This window comes from Doryrhamphus excisus, linkage group LG11 (genome assembly GCF_037039965.1).
Source record: "Doryrhamphus excisus strain RoL-2023G ecotype Guam linkage group LG11, RoL_Dexc_Guam_v1.1, whole genome shotgun sequence".
Lineage (NCBI taxonomy): Eukaryota > Metazoa > Chordata > Actinopteri > Syngnathiformes > Syngnathidae > Doryrhamphus > Doryrhamphus excisus.
Genome location: NC_136367.1, coordinates 1299210 through 1314143, shown reverse-complemented (window position 1 = coordinate 1314143; position 14934 = coordinate 1299210). Strand labels below are relative to the sequence as shown.

Sequence of the window (14934 nt, the reverse complement as noted above, 5' to 3'; positions counted from 1 at the left end):
ACAGATGATAATTAATATGAATAACTAACTCCCCTCCCCCATTTTTTGTATTTATGCAGATAGCAGCCAAGAACGAGCCATCGTCGATTTGCTGGCAGGCCTAGCAGATGATGGTTTTTGCTGGACTCCCGTTTTGCACAGTTCACAGTCCCAGTCCCATGCTGGTGCTCAGAGCTACCACTACAACAGTGACGAAGAGGAGGCAAGACCAGAGCTGGACAAGGAAGAAGCAGAGCTCAGCGTGACAATGTCGCAGCAATGGGACAAGGAGCCACCTGAAAGCTCATTTTTGCCAAGGTCAGTTTGATTCCTTTGTTTTGTTTTTTAATCTACCTCGAATGTGCGGGTAACAGACCGGTACAGTTTTTATTTGTATGTGCTGCATTTATTCTTTGTCCTGGTGCCTACAGGCCTGGTGTCAAGGAGACAGAGGACAGCCTCAGTGATGAGCAACAGGAGTCTTCTGACGAAGACAATGAATGGAGTGCTAATAATTCTTTATTTAACCCGTCTATTCCCCAGCTTGACGGGGCAGCAGACGAGAGCAGCGGTGAGTATTTGCATTGGGGTCTGTCTCTTCCTCGCCACTTTCACCTCCTTCCATCAGAGGAAATTGGCTTCCTGTTGTTCTGTTGAGCCAACGTACAGCTCACTTGGTTCCGCACGTCTTTTCTATGATCTGTTTCCTGGCTGTAATTCCTGTCTTGACGACTACAGTATTCTCTTCAGGGCTCGACAATAACGATGCACCGATGGCCCGGGGCAAGTTAAAACAAAATTGGGGCAAGTAAATCCAATCAGTGATATTCCCGTCGGGCAAGTCCACTTTGGCAGCATCAAACTCCAATCAGAGCATCCCTAGTTCTTATATGTTATAAGAGATGTAAGGTCGGGCGACATGGACTTTAGCATACTTTATTCCACGATATTGTATGTTGTATCACAATATGATGATATAAAACGATATCAAATGTAGATTAAGCAAAGTCTTGTATTTAAAAAAAAAAAAAAGCTACAACCCTTAAGCCATATATGAAATACACTTGTCTCGATTTGTAAAGCACATGAATTTATCGGTAACAATCTGGCTACCTTTTGTAATGGGATAACAGCCTCTGCACACGTTACCACTAAATCTTCAACAACCTGTAATGCCTGTGCTTGTGATTAAGGAAGATGTAGTCACCCATGCAATTCCAACTGCATATGGAAGATATTTTTTAATTGCACTCTTATTATTGGATGAGGGACCTGACAGAAGTTTGTTACAAAAGCCAAACAATATTGTTGGTCATGCTGTGTAATAAAAATTCAATTCCACAAATTCATGTTCATAACAAAATTTTATTATTGAGTAAGACTACAAAAACTGATAACGAACTCCTTTCGCAAAGAGACTAGGTATTGTTGTGACTGTGCAAATATTAAATGCGGTCACTTGCTAACTTTACTTGCTAACAAATAAAACGTACGTATTGAGAAACTTGTAAATACTGACCTTTCTTTTGTCGTTTATAGATTCATCGTTAACGGACAGTGGCTCTCGGACGCAGTCTTCTCTCATAGTCACGGAAAAGATCATCGTGAAAAGGAATCCCTTCCCCGGAGAGATTGTCCACCTTGAACCCCCATCCACGGCTAAGATCTTCCTGGAGTGTAAACTCCCCGAGCACAGACCAGTTCATGTTCTGGACACGGAGCAACCGCTCGACAAGCACTTTCAGTCCAAGGGCCGTCAGGACGGCAGTAGTGAATGTTCAGCAGGCCTAAAGGTTAATAAAGAAATCCCTTACATCCCGCCTGTCAAACACCCGATCCCCTGCAAAACAATCAGTCACCCGGAGGTGCCTGCCATGTGCGTCGACGACGAGGACATTCGCCCCGTTTACAGCTACGACAAGAAAGCATCTTTAGCTTTGGATAACACCGACCTTGAAAGTTTCCAGTTTAGCAACAGTAAGATCACAAACAGAAGAAAGAATTACAGCAGCATGAAGAATGTCGAAACCAACTGTCTGTCAATCCTTCAGAACCACAGAGCCTTCTCTCTCTGCTACTCTGAGCTGAGGAACTGCTCAACCAAGACAGACCTTGAACTTAGCCAGATGGACAGAAACAGCCCCCTCCTGAGAAACATTTCCTCAGCACCGTCAGCGCTACAAGAGAACGTTTTTCCCAATCTTCAGGAAGGGGAGACTAGTCAAGATAGTGACGAGGAAGATGTTGGTGAGCTGAAAATAAGGTACGAGGACTATCAGGAAAATAAAACCGAAAAGACGATTGTTGCCCAGCAGGAAGCACACTACAAATTTTTCCCAAGTGTAATTCTCTCCAACTGCCTAACTAGGAAGAAAGTTGGCAGCAAAAAGCTCCCCGAGCCATGCAGCAAGCTGGAGCAGTCCCAAAATCGAAGACAGAGGCTAAAAGCCAATAAAAAAAGAACGACGGGCCCGAGGAACAAGTTAAACGTGGATGAAAGCTCCACATCAGACAGCCAGGTTAGTGTTGGCTGCACCTCTGTCACTCCCGATCATCCAGGGATCGGTGACACAGAGATGCTCGTTTGTGAGGAGAATTCTACCCAAGAGTCCGTCTTAGATGATCCGCTCGTAGAGGGAGAGTCGCTCACAAAGGATGACCCTGAAATTGTGGAGACATCCCTAAAGGATCAGGCGGAACAGCTTCCAGTGCCCACTGCCATGGACGCTACCCCAGCTGGCAGTCTTTCAGAGGACGCTACAGACACAACAATAGACAGTTTAAGTCTCCTGCAAGATTTAGCTGCTAAAGTCACTTGCACGAACCCCTCTTCTCTGCCTGGAAGTAAATACACCCTGAGGACCAAACGGAAGATGATTTATGACGGTGACGAAGGGGAATACATAGGTGCCACCCGGGCTAAAAACCCAGCCTACGTGAAAGAACGTCTCAAAGGCCGCAATGTCCGCAGTGGGCAGGAGCTAAAATACCAGAAACGACGTAAGAAGGAACCGCCAATCATCATTAAGTACATTATCATCAACAGGTTCAAAGGTCAGAAAAACATGTTGGTGAAAATGTGCAAAGTCAACGCGGAGGAACAGAGTGTAACGCTGACAAACGACAAATTGGACGAGTACAATAAACTGGCTCCTTTGAAGGATTTCTGGCCCAAGGTGGAAGAGTCTACTGCGGTTGAGTTCCCGGTGATGGAGGCCAAGGCAAAAAAACAATACAAACGGAAGTCTAAAGTCAACTCCACAAATAAAAAAACTGTGAGCGGCATCTCCAAATTTCAAGTCGGATCGGGTGAAATGGTGAAAAGAACCAAGGTCTCCGAAAGGAGCCAATGTTTACCTTCTCTACCGCCTCCTCAACCATGTTACTGTGAGCTGGCAGATGACCATAACAAGGATTATACCGATGTTATGTTGGAGCTAGGCTATCTATCCGACAGAGCACCGAGCCCAACACACTCAACACCTCCTCGCTGCTGGTCTCCGACAGACACCGTCATGGACACCAGGACTTCAAAGCAACTACTAAACCCACTCAGTGATCCATGCCTTGGTTTGGCTCATCAAGTGACCAAAAAAGCTAAAAGCAGGTGTAAAACCACCAAACCTAAAAAATCAACAAATTTGAAAAGGAAAGTCAAAACGAATACTACAGTTCAGCCCCTTGAAGAAGATCCAAAACAAGCGAAATTACAAACCAGCAACGCTAATCCAAGACACAGAAGGAAAGCCATGGGGACAGTTGAAAAAATAAACAACTCAGCAACCACCTCAAGACCTAGACCCAAAACAAAAAGGAAGTCTGTGGATCCCAAAAGTCCAAACGAAAAGAACGATACATCACAGGCACTTTTTCCAGAGAACAATCCATCTAAATCTGAAAATCCGGTGAATATCGATAACAATCAAGACCAGACAACGACAAAACTCACAGTCCAGTCAGTCGAACCAAAGTTCGAAGACTGTGAGATTTCTATCGCGGACACGAACCAAAAGATGTCGCCGAATGTTCAGACAAAGCAGCAAGGTTGTCAGACCACTGTCGTAAAAGTAGAATCTTCCACGGAGGACTTGAAAGCTTCATCGCAGTCGCAAACACCCTCACCGGAAGACGAACAAGAAACTCAATCAGCAAAAGCCTCCTCGCAGTCGGACCTTAAGAACGGACGGGTCCCCGGTCTCTCTCAGACTCCCTGTAGCTTGTCGGTCCTCAGGAAACTTTACCAAAAGAGTCAACATAGTCAGTCACAAGTGGACAATGCGGTCCACTCTAACACTGTCGCAGATCTGACAACAAAACAAGCCAAATCAAGAAAAGCCACACCAAGGAAACCCTCGACCGCCAAATCTGTTCCACCCAAGGATGACAGACAACCCGGGATAAGAAAAACCAAGCCAAACAACACCCAGCCTGCTTCGTCGGTAAAAGATGAGGCCATCATGTTAGACGACTGCTTGTTCATTCCATCCGACCCAGACATGGACAGTTGCAACTTGATAGAAGACAGCTTGTCCCCGGAGCTTCCTGATAACTGTTCCTTTGACATAAATGCCATTGATCAGACGGAATTCTCCAGCCCTTACAGTGGCACCCAGTTTGTCCTGACTGATAAAAATTTACCTCTTAAGTTTCTGAGTGACGCCAATCAGGACTTTGAGAAAAAGTTGGATAGGCTATCAGGGTCTGGGGAGGATCTGAAACCGGAATTGGACTGGCACAGGTTAAAGCCTTCGAATACTGAGGATGGGGAGTGTACACCCAACCACCTCACCTTCACCGACTCTGAGAAATTCCAGAAGAGAAATTGCCAATTGTCTTCAAGCGGCGCCCAAACCCTCAGCCCCTTTCAAGACTTCCACTGTGAAAGAAAAGAGCTCCTGTTCTCAGCCTGTGATCCTGTGCTACCACTGCCTTTAAGCTCCGCCTCGTTTGTCAGCCACGAGGGTTCTCCGACGGGCGACTTTCTGGAATGCATGGATGGATTTACATCCCCCACGCCGAGTAGCTCTCCTCGTTCCGTCAGCTCATTCTCTCAGGTGAGGGCAAGCCAGATGCTGCGGGGACCAGTGGGAGGAGCCCACTTTCTGAAGCCCCTCATGTCCGCTCCAAGCAGGGAGGAGATCCTCAGCACTCTGTTGGACTTGGAGATATCAGAGGCCACTTTTCAGGAGCCCTTCTGCAGCGACCCATCTGACGCCCCGGGAAAACCAATGTGAGAATTTATTGAACAGCAACACACAGAACTTCATTATAATATATAGCCCAATATGTAACATTAGTGGTAAAATATAGTAAAAACCCCTTTAGGTAAGTAAGCCGGCGTTATTGTCTATATAATAAAAAATAAAAAAGACCCAAAATTGGTCAGTTTATGTTTAACTTAATTATTGCTAAGCTATTATTGATTAAAAAAATGTTAACAGGGACCTATATGCTCATTTTTCGACCCTATGTATTGAGTTTTGAACTCCCGTAGAGCAGCTACACACAATAACCTGCACAGAAAACATTCTAGATCAGGGGTCGGCAACCTTTACTATGAAAAGAGCCATTTTACCCAATGCCCACTGAAGAAAAATAGCCTGGAGCCGCAAAACATATAGTATGTTTAAAACAACATTGGAGGGAATTTGGGGGTATCAAAGTAGTTCAGATAAGAAAAGACGAGTTGGAGTACTCTTGCTAGTTTTGGAGATAAACTTACATAAATGTATGTGTAAACTACTGTAAACGTAAAAACAAGTTCCCATGCCGCTGTTTTTAAATTATCTCGAATTTATTTTTTAGATTTGTAGGTAAGTATTACTTGTTTTTCTTCATGTACTGAACTGGATAGCAGTCAGAACTCACTCAGGATGCATTCATGGTCTCAGACAAAGTTGGATTTTTTAAAACTCATTACAAAAGACGTGCATTTTCCCCACTCGGGTGTTAAAAATATTCAAGCATCGCAAAGGGAGCCACAATAAAGAGGCTGAAGAGCCACATGCGGCTCTGGAGCCGCAGGTTGCTGACCCCTGTTCTAGATCATCCAGAATCTGCACCTATTCCACCTGACAGAGCACACCAGACACTTTCTAATACATTTCTGTGCAACTATAACTATACTTTTTATAGTTGTACTAAATCTTTGTAGTCTTTGTAGTCAAGACATACAGTTTATGGCGGTTAATTGGTTCCAGAACCGACTCTGATAAGTGAGTTTTCATGAAGTAGGATACCTAATTTCTAAAGCAAATATTAACATTTTTGACATGACATAACACCACTACAGCTTGACATGCTTATTGCACAATACAGTAGACATAATACAGGGGTTTCTGTACAGTACTGTTGTCTATTTACTATTAGATTTTTACTATTTACTATCTACCAGTGTAGAATACTACAAATGAAAACGTTTCTTTCAATGCATTTTCTGAATGCCTTATATTTGCGTTTTAGTTCATGCTTAATATAGGTCAAAAGTACATACAATGTGCTTAAATATGTATATTTTTGGACTAAGAAAAGGCGAATAAAACGGCATAATTTATTACCTAATTTTTTTTTTTTACTCTCAGAGTGAGAAAGCAAAGTTGGAATCGCAATGTAGCGAGATACGACTAATGAAAGATTATAATATACATGAAATCAGCCATGAGTCAACATGAGTCAGCCAGTCTAAAGGGCTTTGACTAAAACGGTTTCCGCTGTATTAGTAGTAGCTCTCCCGCCATTTAATGCTTGTGAGATGTAATTAACCTCATGTGCCTTTCTTGTTGTCTCTAGGGAGGTTGGTGGTCGTCAGCTAACCGTGGGAACCAGACTCACAAATGACTTAAAAGAGTTCAGCGGAGAACTGTGTCTAGAGGGTCTGAATTTCTGGAAGATGGCCTTCTCGGCCATGACGCACCCTGCCAACAGCCCTGCATCATCTCTGCAAGCCCAGAGAGTGCACAGCAGTAAGGAACCGACTATGAGTGACGCATCCTCAGCCAGCAACAAGCAGGTCATCCTTCTGCCCTGCAAAAGCGCACCAAGTCGAGAACGTGTCCAGATGTGGTTGGAAGCCAGGAAGCAGTACGAATCTTTGCGAAAAGGCATAAGAGACGCGGATTTGCTAAAGAAGGAGACGGTGACCGTGCACGGGGAGGCAAGCCCGAGCGCAACTGAGTCGGCTCTTCCTAGCTGTTCAACATCTACAGTAAATCTGTGTGGAAAGCCCATCAGAACTCAAAAGAGAAGGAAACGCAACCTGTCACTAATACTGCCTCCTTCGAGGAGTCCAGGCTACCTGTGTGACTCTGCAGATGTCAGTCCGATATCAAACGAAGATTCTGTCCATTTTGAAGAAGATGATGAAAATAGAGAAAAGGATAAAACCACGTCTCCGGAGTCCCCAGAGCTGCCCACGTGGCAGCAACCCAGCAGTGCCGGGCTGAGTGAAAACTCTCCCGAACCATTATCACCTGAACCCTCCTTGGGACGACCGGGCAAGAGCAGCCCCTCATTTCTCCGCATCCCAGAAGAGGAGATGACAAACTCCCAACATCTTCACAGCACCCCGTGTTTAAAGAGGAACCGGAGAAGCATTGAAGATGATGCGCCTGTATGTAGCACCCCTATATCCCATGGTAAGAAGCCTTCTTTGTTGTCTAACTTTCTACTTGGAGCTATTTCCTCATCAATGACCCTGTGGTATTCCTGCTGCAGAAGATCCTGTTGCTCAGAGAATCCAGCAGAGGAGGAGAAGCCAAGCAGAGCCTCTGAGAAGAGTGTTACTTAACACGCAGATGAAGGTAAAAGACAGGTGATGTGCTGAGGGACGCTACAGAATAATATCAACCGTGAACCAACTAACAGTTCTTTTCTTAGTTGATTAATCTGAAGTTTGTTTAGATTAATCCACATGGCTAATCTGAACAGCGCCAACCAAACGGGTTTCACTGTACCACGTACTTGTATTTGTCTTCCACAGAACCATTTTGCTGCTCTGAATGTTCCAAAGAGAGAGACTTCTCAGATTGAAGGTCCCAGCATCGTCAACACTTACGGCTTCAAAGTCAGCATGCAAAACCTGCAGGATGCCAAAGCTCTGCATGAGGTGAGTTGTACATTCATAATATGGTCATGGTAATGGTAATGGTAATGGTAATGGTAATTAATGGTTTTATTTCATTTCAACATGCATCAGATTACAATTGAGTGCATCCCATAATCAGTTCCCAGTTCCACATGTCCAAAAGGAGTAGGAAGAAGCAAAGCTTATTAAATCCTACCCCTCCATCTGGTAATTTTACAATCAGTAACTGTTACATTTGTTCACTTCCTGCTTTCTATAATACAGTTTAAGGTTTTTTTTGTTTTTTTTTTTATTTTATTTTTTTTAAATAATGCACCTCGTACCGAAGTACTCGGTGATATGAGCATCCAATGCCATAATGGGTACCATAGTAACTGTCAATATAATGATATACGTATATAGCACATCATGACTTTGTTCCTTTCAGCTTTCTTAAAATCTCCCACCTCAGTGTGTTGGTTGACATTTATGATATTTATTTATATATTAAATTCATGTATGAAATAATAAGGAACTGAAGTGACAAAACATTATAAAAAATGCACCAAACTCAACAAGTGGAAGCAAGTAATTTAAAAAGATGAAGTATGTCTTAATATGATAGAGTTAAATGTATAATTATTATTTATTAATAAAGCCGTCTTTCCTCTTCAGGTCCAGTACCTCACACTGATGGGCATGGAACTCCACGCGCGTACTCGACGTGACCTCGAACCCGACCCTGAGTTTGACCCCATATGTGCCTTATTTTACTGCCTCACTTCTGACGCCCCCCTCCCAGACGTAGACTCGTGCCGGTTGACGGGCGCCATCGTGGTGCATCAAGACGACGATGACGGCTGTGACCGACGTAAAAGCTCACGTTCCCGTAACACCACTCTTCTAACGGTTGTTTATAATGTACGTTATTCTAACGTTCCTTTCTACACTACATGCAGGTCGAAGAGCAACAGCGCCCCTGCTGGTCAGGTCTGGCGTCTCTGGGCTGCAGGTGACGTACGCTGCAGATGAGAAGACGCTGTTTCAGGAACTGGTCGCAATCATGAGAAAGTTTGTGGGAAAACTATTTTCTGTCATGTAGAGATACGGTGGAACCCCGTTTATGTCGACGGGCCTTGTCTGACGTCAACGTAAGCGGTTGTCGACATAACCAAAATTTTAGTTTGCATTTTTAATGCTGTGTGAAGACAGTAGTGATGTTGCTGCTTAATACTAGAACACACGTCGATATAAACCTGTTTTTTTTTATACAAATGACTCGTAAATGTTATGTTGATGTAGACTTAACAGGATAAGAACAACATGGTCGACTTAAGCGGGTTCCACTGTACTGTCATGTTTATATACTGTTTCTATCTTAGATTATACAGTGTCTTATATTGCTGTGTTTTGGTAGATTTGACCCAGATATCCTGTTTGGGTACGAGGTGCAGATGCACTCATGGGGGTACCTCCTTCAGCGGGCTGCAGTAGTTGGAGTGGACCTCTGTCAGCAACTGTCCAGAGTTCCCGGTAATGTTGACTTCTTTGGTAATGGTAATGGTTTTATTTCATATGAACATGCGTCAGATTACAATTGAGTGCATCCCATAATCAGTTCCCAGTTCCACATGTCCAAAAGGAGTAGGAAGAAGCAAAGCTTATTAAATCCTACCCCTCCATCTGGTACTTTTATAATAAGTAACTGTTACATTTGTTCACTTCCTGCTTTCCTAATATTTTTTTTTAAGTAAAAAAAAAAGGCGAATTTTTATTTTTTTTAGTTTTATTTAATTTTTAATTTTTTGCATTTTTGAATGATTTTTATTTTAAATGTATGTTTTGGGAGGTATAACGGTACATATATTTCTACTCTAATTTTTGAGTGTAAGACGGCTGGTTCAACAGTAGCCTACCAGAAACGTCACTCATCTCTCTCTCTTCGTCTTGCGTCTCCTGCCTTTTCTTCATTTATTTTGTCACAGTGTCCGTCACTCTCTCCTGTCGTCGCTCTGTGTCAATTTTCATCTCAGTAGATTAGCCCTTGAGCTTGTGCTATCCTCTTCGTGACACAGTTGGCTATCCTTTTTGTCTTCTCAGGTGACTCCAGAGACAACCGCTTCACTTCAGACAGGGATGAGTACGGGGCGGACACCATGACTGAGATAAACATCGTTGGACGCATCGTCATCAACATGTGGAGAGTCATGAAAACAGAGGTGATATGTTATTTAAACTCTGTGCTAGTAAAATTACATCATTTTTCATCATCATAATGACTTTATTTTCCTAAAATTAAACAACTTTTTTCATTAAAATTTTCCTCATGTGAATTCAGGTGACAACTTTGTTGTTTTCTTTATTCCTCATTATATTACGACTTAAAAACATTTATTTTGTCTTGAATATTTCAATTTTATGCTACTAAAATGACATTATTTACGAGATTCTTGTAAAATTATGACTTTTTATTGTTAGATGACAACTGATTTCTCTTAATATTTTTATTTATTCTTGTGAGATTACTGTTGATTTTTTCTACATTGGTTACTGGGCCACAAATGGCCCCCAGGATGCCTTCTAGACACTTTTGGATTGCTCAAAAGTTCGAAGTTCAGTCTTTTTTTCGGCTTTCCTTTCAGGTGACACTGAACAACTACAGTTTTGAGAATGTGGCCTTCCACGTGCTCCACCAGCGTTTCCCCCATTACAGCCCCCGCACGCTGTCCGACTGGTTTGACCACAGTACTGACCTCTACAGGTGTGTCTTTAACACTGCATGTATTTAACATGTATTTAGGTACCAGCATAGTCAGAATTTGCATGATGATTCCCTGTACAGTACTTCAGTATCCACAATATAAATAACACAGTAATCCCTCTTTTATAGCCGTGAACTGGTTACAACTGGTACAGCAAAGTAATATTCTTTATTTCTAAATGGAATATTTTTTTTTGTTAGAGGATGGACAACCTGTTTACAACCTTCTAAATACAGTTTTTAACATCAGTAGAGCCCTCTGGACATGATATAACACCCCTATAGTCGGTTTGAATATCTTATATTTGTATTGTATTTCATTTGGACATTTTTAAGCTTGGAAATGCTTTATTTTAAGCAAAAATGTGTAAAAGTAGCTGAAATATTTATATTTTTTGACTAATAGGCCATATTCAACTAATGGATGTACTGTGAGACAACTTTATTTAGTTTTATTATTATCTCATATTACGGCTTTAAAAAGAAACATATAGTATTTAAACTCTGTGCTAGTAAAATTACATAATTTTTCATCATCATAATGACTTTATTCTCTGAAAATTAAACAACTTTTTTCGTTAATATTTTGAATTTACTCTCGTAAAATTACAGCTGTTTTTCCCCATTCATGTGAATTCATGTGACTGAAGAGGAAAGTTGAAATATATGGAAAATTAAAAAAAAAACAGCAAAAAAATATAAATAATAAAATAAATATATTAAAAAAATATTTAAAAAAAGAATGCAAGCATAAAAAAATAGAAAAATAAAGTCACTATTGGCTCTCTTCAAATCCTTTTCTGCCCCCCAAATAAACGCCATATCAACATGTAAATGTAGCGTTAATATCAATACCGCGTATGTTTTTGTATCAGGTGGAAGATGGTGGACCACTACGTCAGCCGCATGCAGGGCACCATGCGGATCCTCCAGCAGCACGATATCATCGGCAGAACCAGCGAGCTTGCCAGGGTCTTTGGGATCCAGTTTTTCCACGTTCTCACTCGAGGGTCACAGGTACCAGCACAAACCTCATCCGGACTTGTAGGTTCCAGGTTCCATTTTTTTTGGAGTTGCTTTCAATGTCCTTTGGGATTTATGGTCATTCAGACTTCATTTATTTATTAAAACCAAAGGAAGACTGCTAGAACTGCTTAGCAGAGCCAAGTCCAAGCTTTTTCCAGCGAGGGCCACGTAGTGAAAAATGAAAAGGATGCAAAATGTTTTGTATTTGATTTTTTAAAATAGGATTCATCTCAGCTTTGTGATATCGGTGAAAAAGTCTATTATAATCAACTTTTGTTTTTGCTTTTCATTTTCTAAATACTTCAACTTTCTTCTAGGAAAATTTCTCCTAATATTCTATTCCCATAAATTCCTATAATATTATCATTTTTCCTCAAACTCTGTTTCTTTCTCATATTCCAAGTTTATTTTATTCTGTATTTTTTTCTTTAATATATCTATGAAAAATGTTTTCCTCATAATATTACAAGTTTCTTCCCTTAAAACAATGATTTTTTTCTTGTTAGTATGCTACGTTTTTGCATAATATTTTGACATCATTTTCCCCATTTTTGCAGTTTTTTTTTACTTTGTTCTTGTCAGTTGTGTTTTGTAATATTAGAGCTTTATTCCCAGAATATTTTCACTTTATTCACGTCATTTTTGACAACTTAATTTTCTAAAAATTAATTAAATACATTTAAAAAAAATTACAACATTTTTGTTTATTTCTCATAATATTCAGACTTAAAAAATAGCATCTTTTTCCTGAAGAATTGAAAGTTATGCTTTTATACAGTGACAAATTTTTCAAATTTTTTTCTTACTATTTTGACTTTATTCAGGCAAAATGGCTGCAAATGTATCATTTTTTTTCCTTTGGACACCCGTGGCTTATCCTAATAACGCTCTTGGTCTTGTCCCTGCAGTACCGCGTGGAGTCCATGATGTTGCGTGTGGCCAAGCCGCTCAACTACATCCCTGTGACGCCCAGCGTCCAGCAGCGAGCCCAGCAGAGGGCACCTCAGTGCCTGCCCCTGGTGATGGAACCAGAATCGCGTTTCTACAGCAACTCTGTGGTCGTTCTGGACTTTCAGTCGCTCTATCCCTCCATCGTCATCGCGTACAACTACTGCTACTCCACCTGCCTCGGCCACATGGACAGCTTGGGAACGTAAGATCCTCACAGTCCTTTTCCTTTTTTTTTTTAGTTTATGTAAAGGGAACTGTAGGGGTGTTATTTCATGTCTAGAGGGCTCTAATTCTTCTATGTTCGAAGTACAGGAAGTGGGAATCCTCGCTCATGACAGTCGGTTCTGGAACCAATTAACCGTGATAACCATAGTAGTCTAAATTGGCCACGAGGAAAGTCAGTAATGCTACTGTAATGTTGGGTGAGACACACAAGCACCAGACCTGATCGACGGACCAACAGACTTTTATTGCAAGTTGGAATGATCTCACGACAGGCACAATCCATAACACGGGCTACTGTTGTAAAACTCAACTCTGAACCCCCTGATGTCACTTCCTGTCCTTGCACCACTCAGCTCCCCTAGCACCATATTTACAGCAACACACAAGCACATGTCTTATTTATGTCTTACTTTGTCTTATTATGTCTACTATATTGGGTAATAGGTGTGCAAAGGTTACTATAGGGGTGTTATTTCATGTCTAGAGAGCTCTAATAAGGTTTTCTATGCTCTTCTGATGAACCAGGAATTGACTAAAATCTGCTGAAGATGACGTGATGATGATTTCTCTTTGGATTTCAGGACGGATGAGTTCAAGTTCGGCTGCACCTCCCTGCGGGTTCCCCCGGAGCTCCTCTTCCAGCTCCGAAACGATATCACCGTGTCGCCCAACGGCATCGCCTTCGTCAAGGTATGACCCTCCATGCGAGGGATGTGGATCAACATTCCCAGCGTGTCTGCTGTCTGCTCAGGCGTCGGTGCGGAAAGGCGTCCTTCCCAGCATGCTCGAGGAAATCCTCAACACGCGCATCATGGTGAAGCAGTCCATGAAAGCCTACAAGCAGGACAAGGCCCTCATGAAGCTGCTGGACGCCCGCCAGCTCGGACTCAAACTCATCGCCAACGTCACCTTCGGCTACGCCGCCGCCAACTACTCCGGACGTATGCCCTGCGTGGAGGTCAGCACCCGAGAACGTTGACACGTATTGTCGTCGTTCCACCTCTGCAACCTTCTGACTTGTCTCCAGGTTGGTGACAGCATTGTCCACAAAGCCAGGGAGACGCTGGAGAGAGCCATCAAGCTGGTCAACGACACCAAGAAATGGGGAGCGCGGGTCGTGTACGGAGACACTGATAGGTACTGCGTACTGTAATACTCAGTCGTAGTACTTTGTTGTGAGTTTGGAGTGTTGAGGTGAATAAGAAGGTTCTTTGTGGCTTGGCCTGTCCAGCATGTTCGTGTTGTTGAAAGGAGCCTCCAAGGAGCAAGCCTTCAAGATCGGCAACGAGATCGCAGAAGCTGTGACTGCAACCAACCCAAAGCCAGTCAAGCTCAAATTTGAGAAGGTAAGTTCACACAATACCATTATTAATAATAGTAATAATAATAACAACAATAATAATAACAACAACAATAATGATATTAATACTCAATAATCATAACAACAACAATAATAATATTAATACTCAATAATCATAACAACAATAATAAAACTCATAATCATAATAACAATAATAAAAAACAACAATATTAATAACAATAATAATAACAATAATAATCTCATCATAATAATAATAATAATAATAATGGATGACATTTTATGCAGCACTTTTCAAGGCACCTTACCTTTGAGAACACACAATACCATTATTAATAATAGTAATAATAATAATATTAATAATAACAACAATAATATTAATACTCAATAATCATAACAACAATAATAATACTACTCATAATAATCATAACAATAATAACAAAAACAATATTAATAACAATATTAGTAATAATAATAACAATAATATAATAATAATAATAATAATAATAATAATAATAATAATAATAATGGATTACATTTTATATAGCACTTTTCAAGGCACCTTACCTTTCAGAAGGTAAGTTCACACAATACCATAATTAATAATAGTAA

General features: G+C 41.3%; 1 protein-coding gene across 1 annotated transcript in view; it reads left to right on the top strand.

The window, feature by feature from the left end:
- Positions 1 to 14934, top strand: part of rev3l (REV3 like, DNA directed polymerase zeta catalytic subunit) — a 37826-nt gene that overhangs the window by 19334 nt on the left and 3558 nt on the right. Inside the window, exons 11-27 of the mRNA XM_058069956.2 lie at positions 60 to 297; positions 411 to 550; positions 1519 to 5209; positions 6769 to 7613; positions 7693 to 7778; positions 7958 to 8083; positions 8717 to 8912; positions 9001 to 9112; positions 9459 to 9574; positions 10142 to 10260; positions 10684 to 10802; positions 11678 to 11819; positions 12737 to 12981; positions 13586 to 13694; positions 13756 to 13962; positions 14032 to 14141; positions 14236 to 14350. Coding sequence (XP_057925939.2) covers positions 60 to 297; positions 411 to 550; positions 1519 to 5209; positions 6769 to 7613; positions 7693 to 7778; positions 7958 to 8083; positions 8717 to 8912; positions 9001 to 9112; positions 9459 to 9574; positions 10142 to 10260; positions 10684 to 10802; positions 11678 to 11819; positions 12737 to 12981; positions 13586 to 13694; positions 13756 to 13962; positions 14032 to 14141; positions 14236 to 14350 — 6716 coding nt within the window. The remainder of the gene's footprint in view (positions 1 to 59; positions 298 to 410; positions 551 to 1518; positions 5210 to 6768; positions 7614 to 7692; positions 7779 to 7957; positions 8084 to 8716; positions 8913 to 9000; positions 9113 to 9458; positions 9575 to 10141; positions 10261 to 10683; positions 10803 to 11677; positions 11820 to 12736; positions 12982 to 13585; positions 13695 to 13755; positions 13963 to 14031; positions 14142 to 14235; positions 14351 to 14934) is intronic.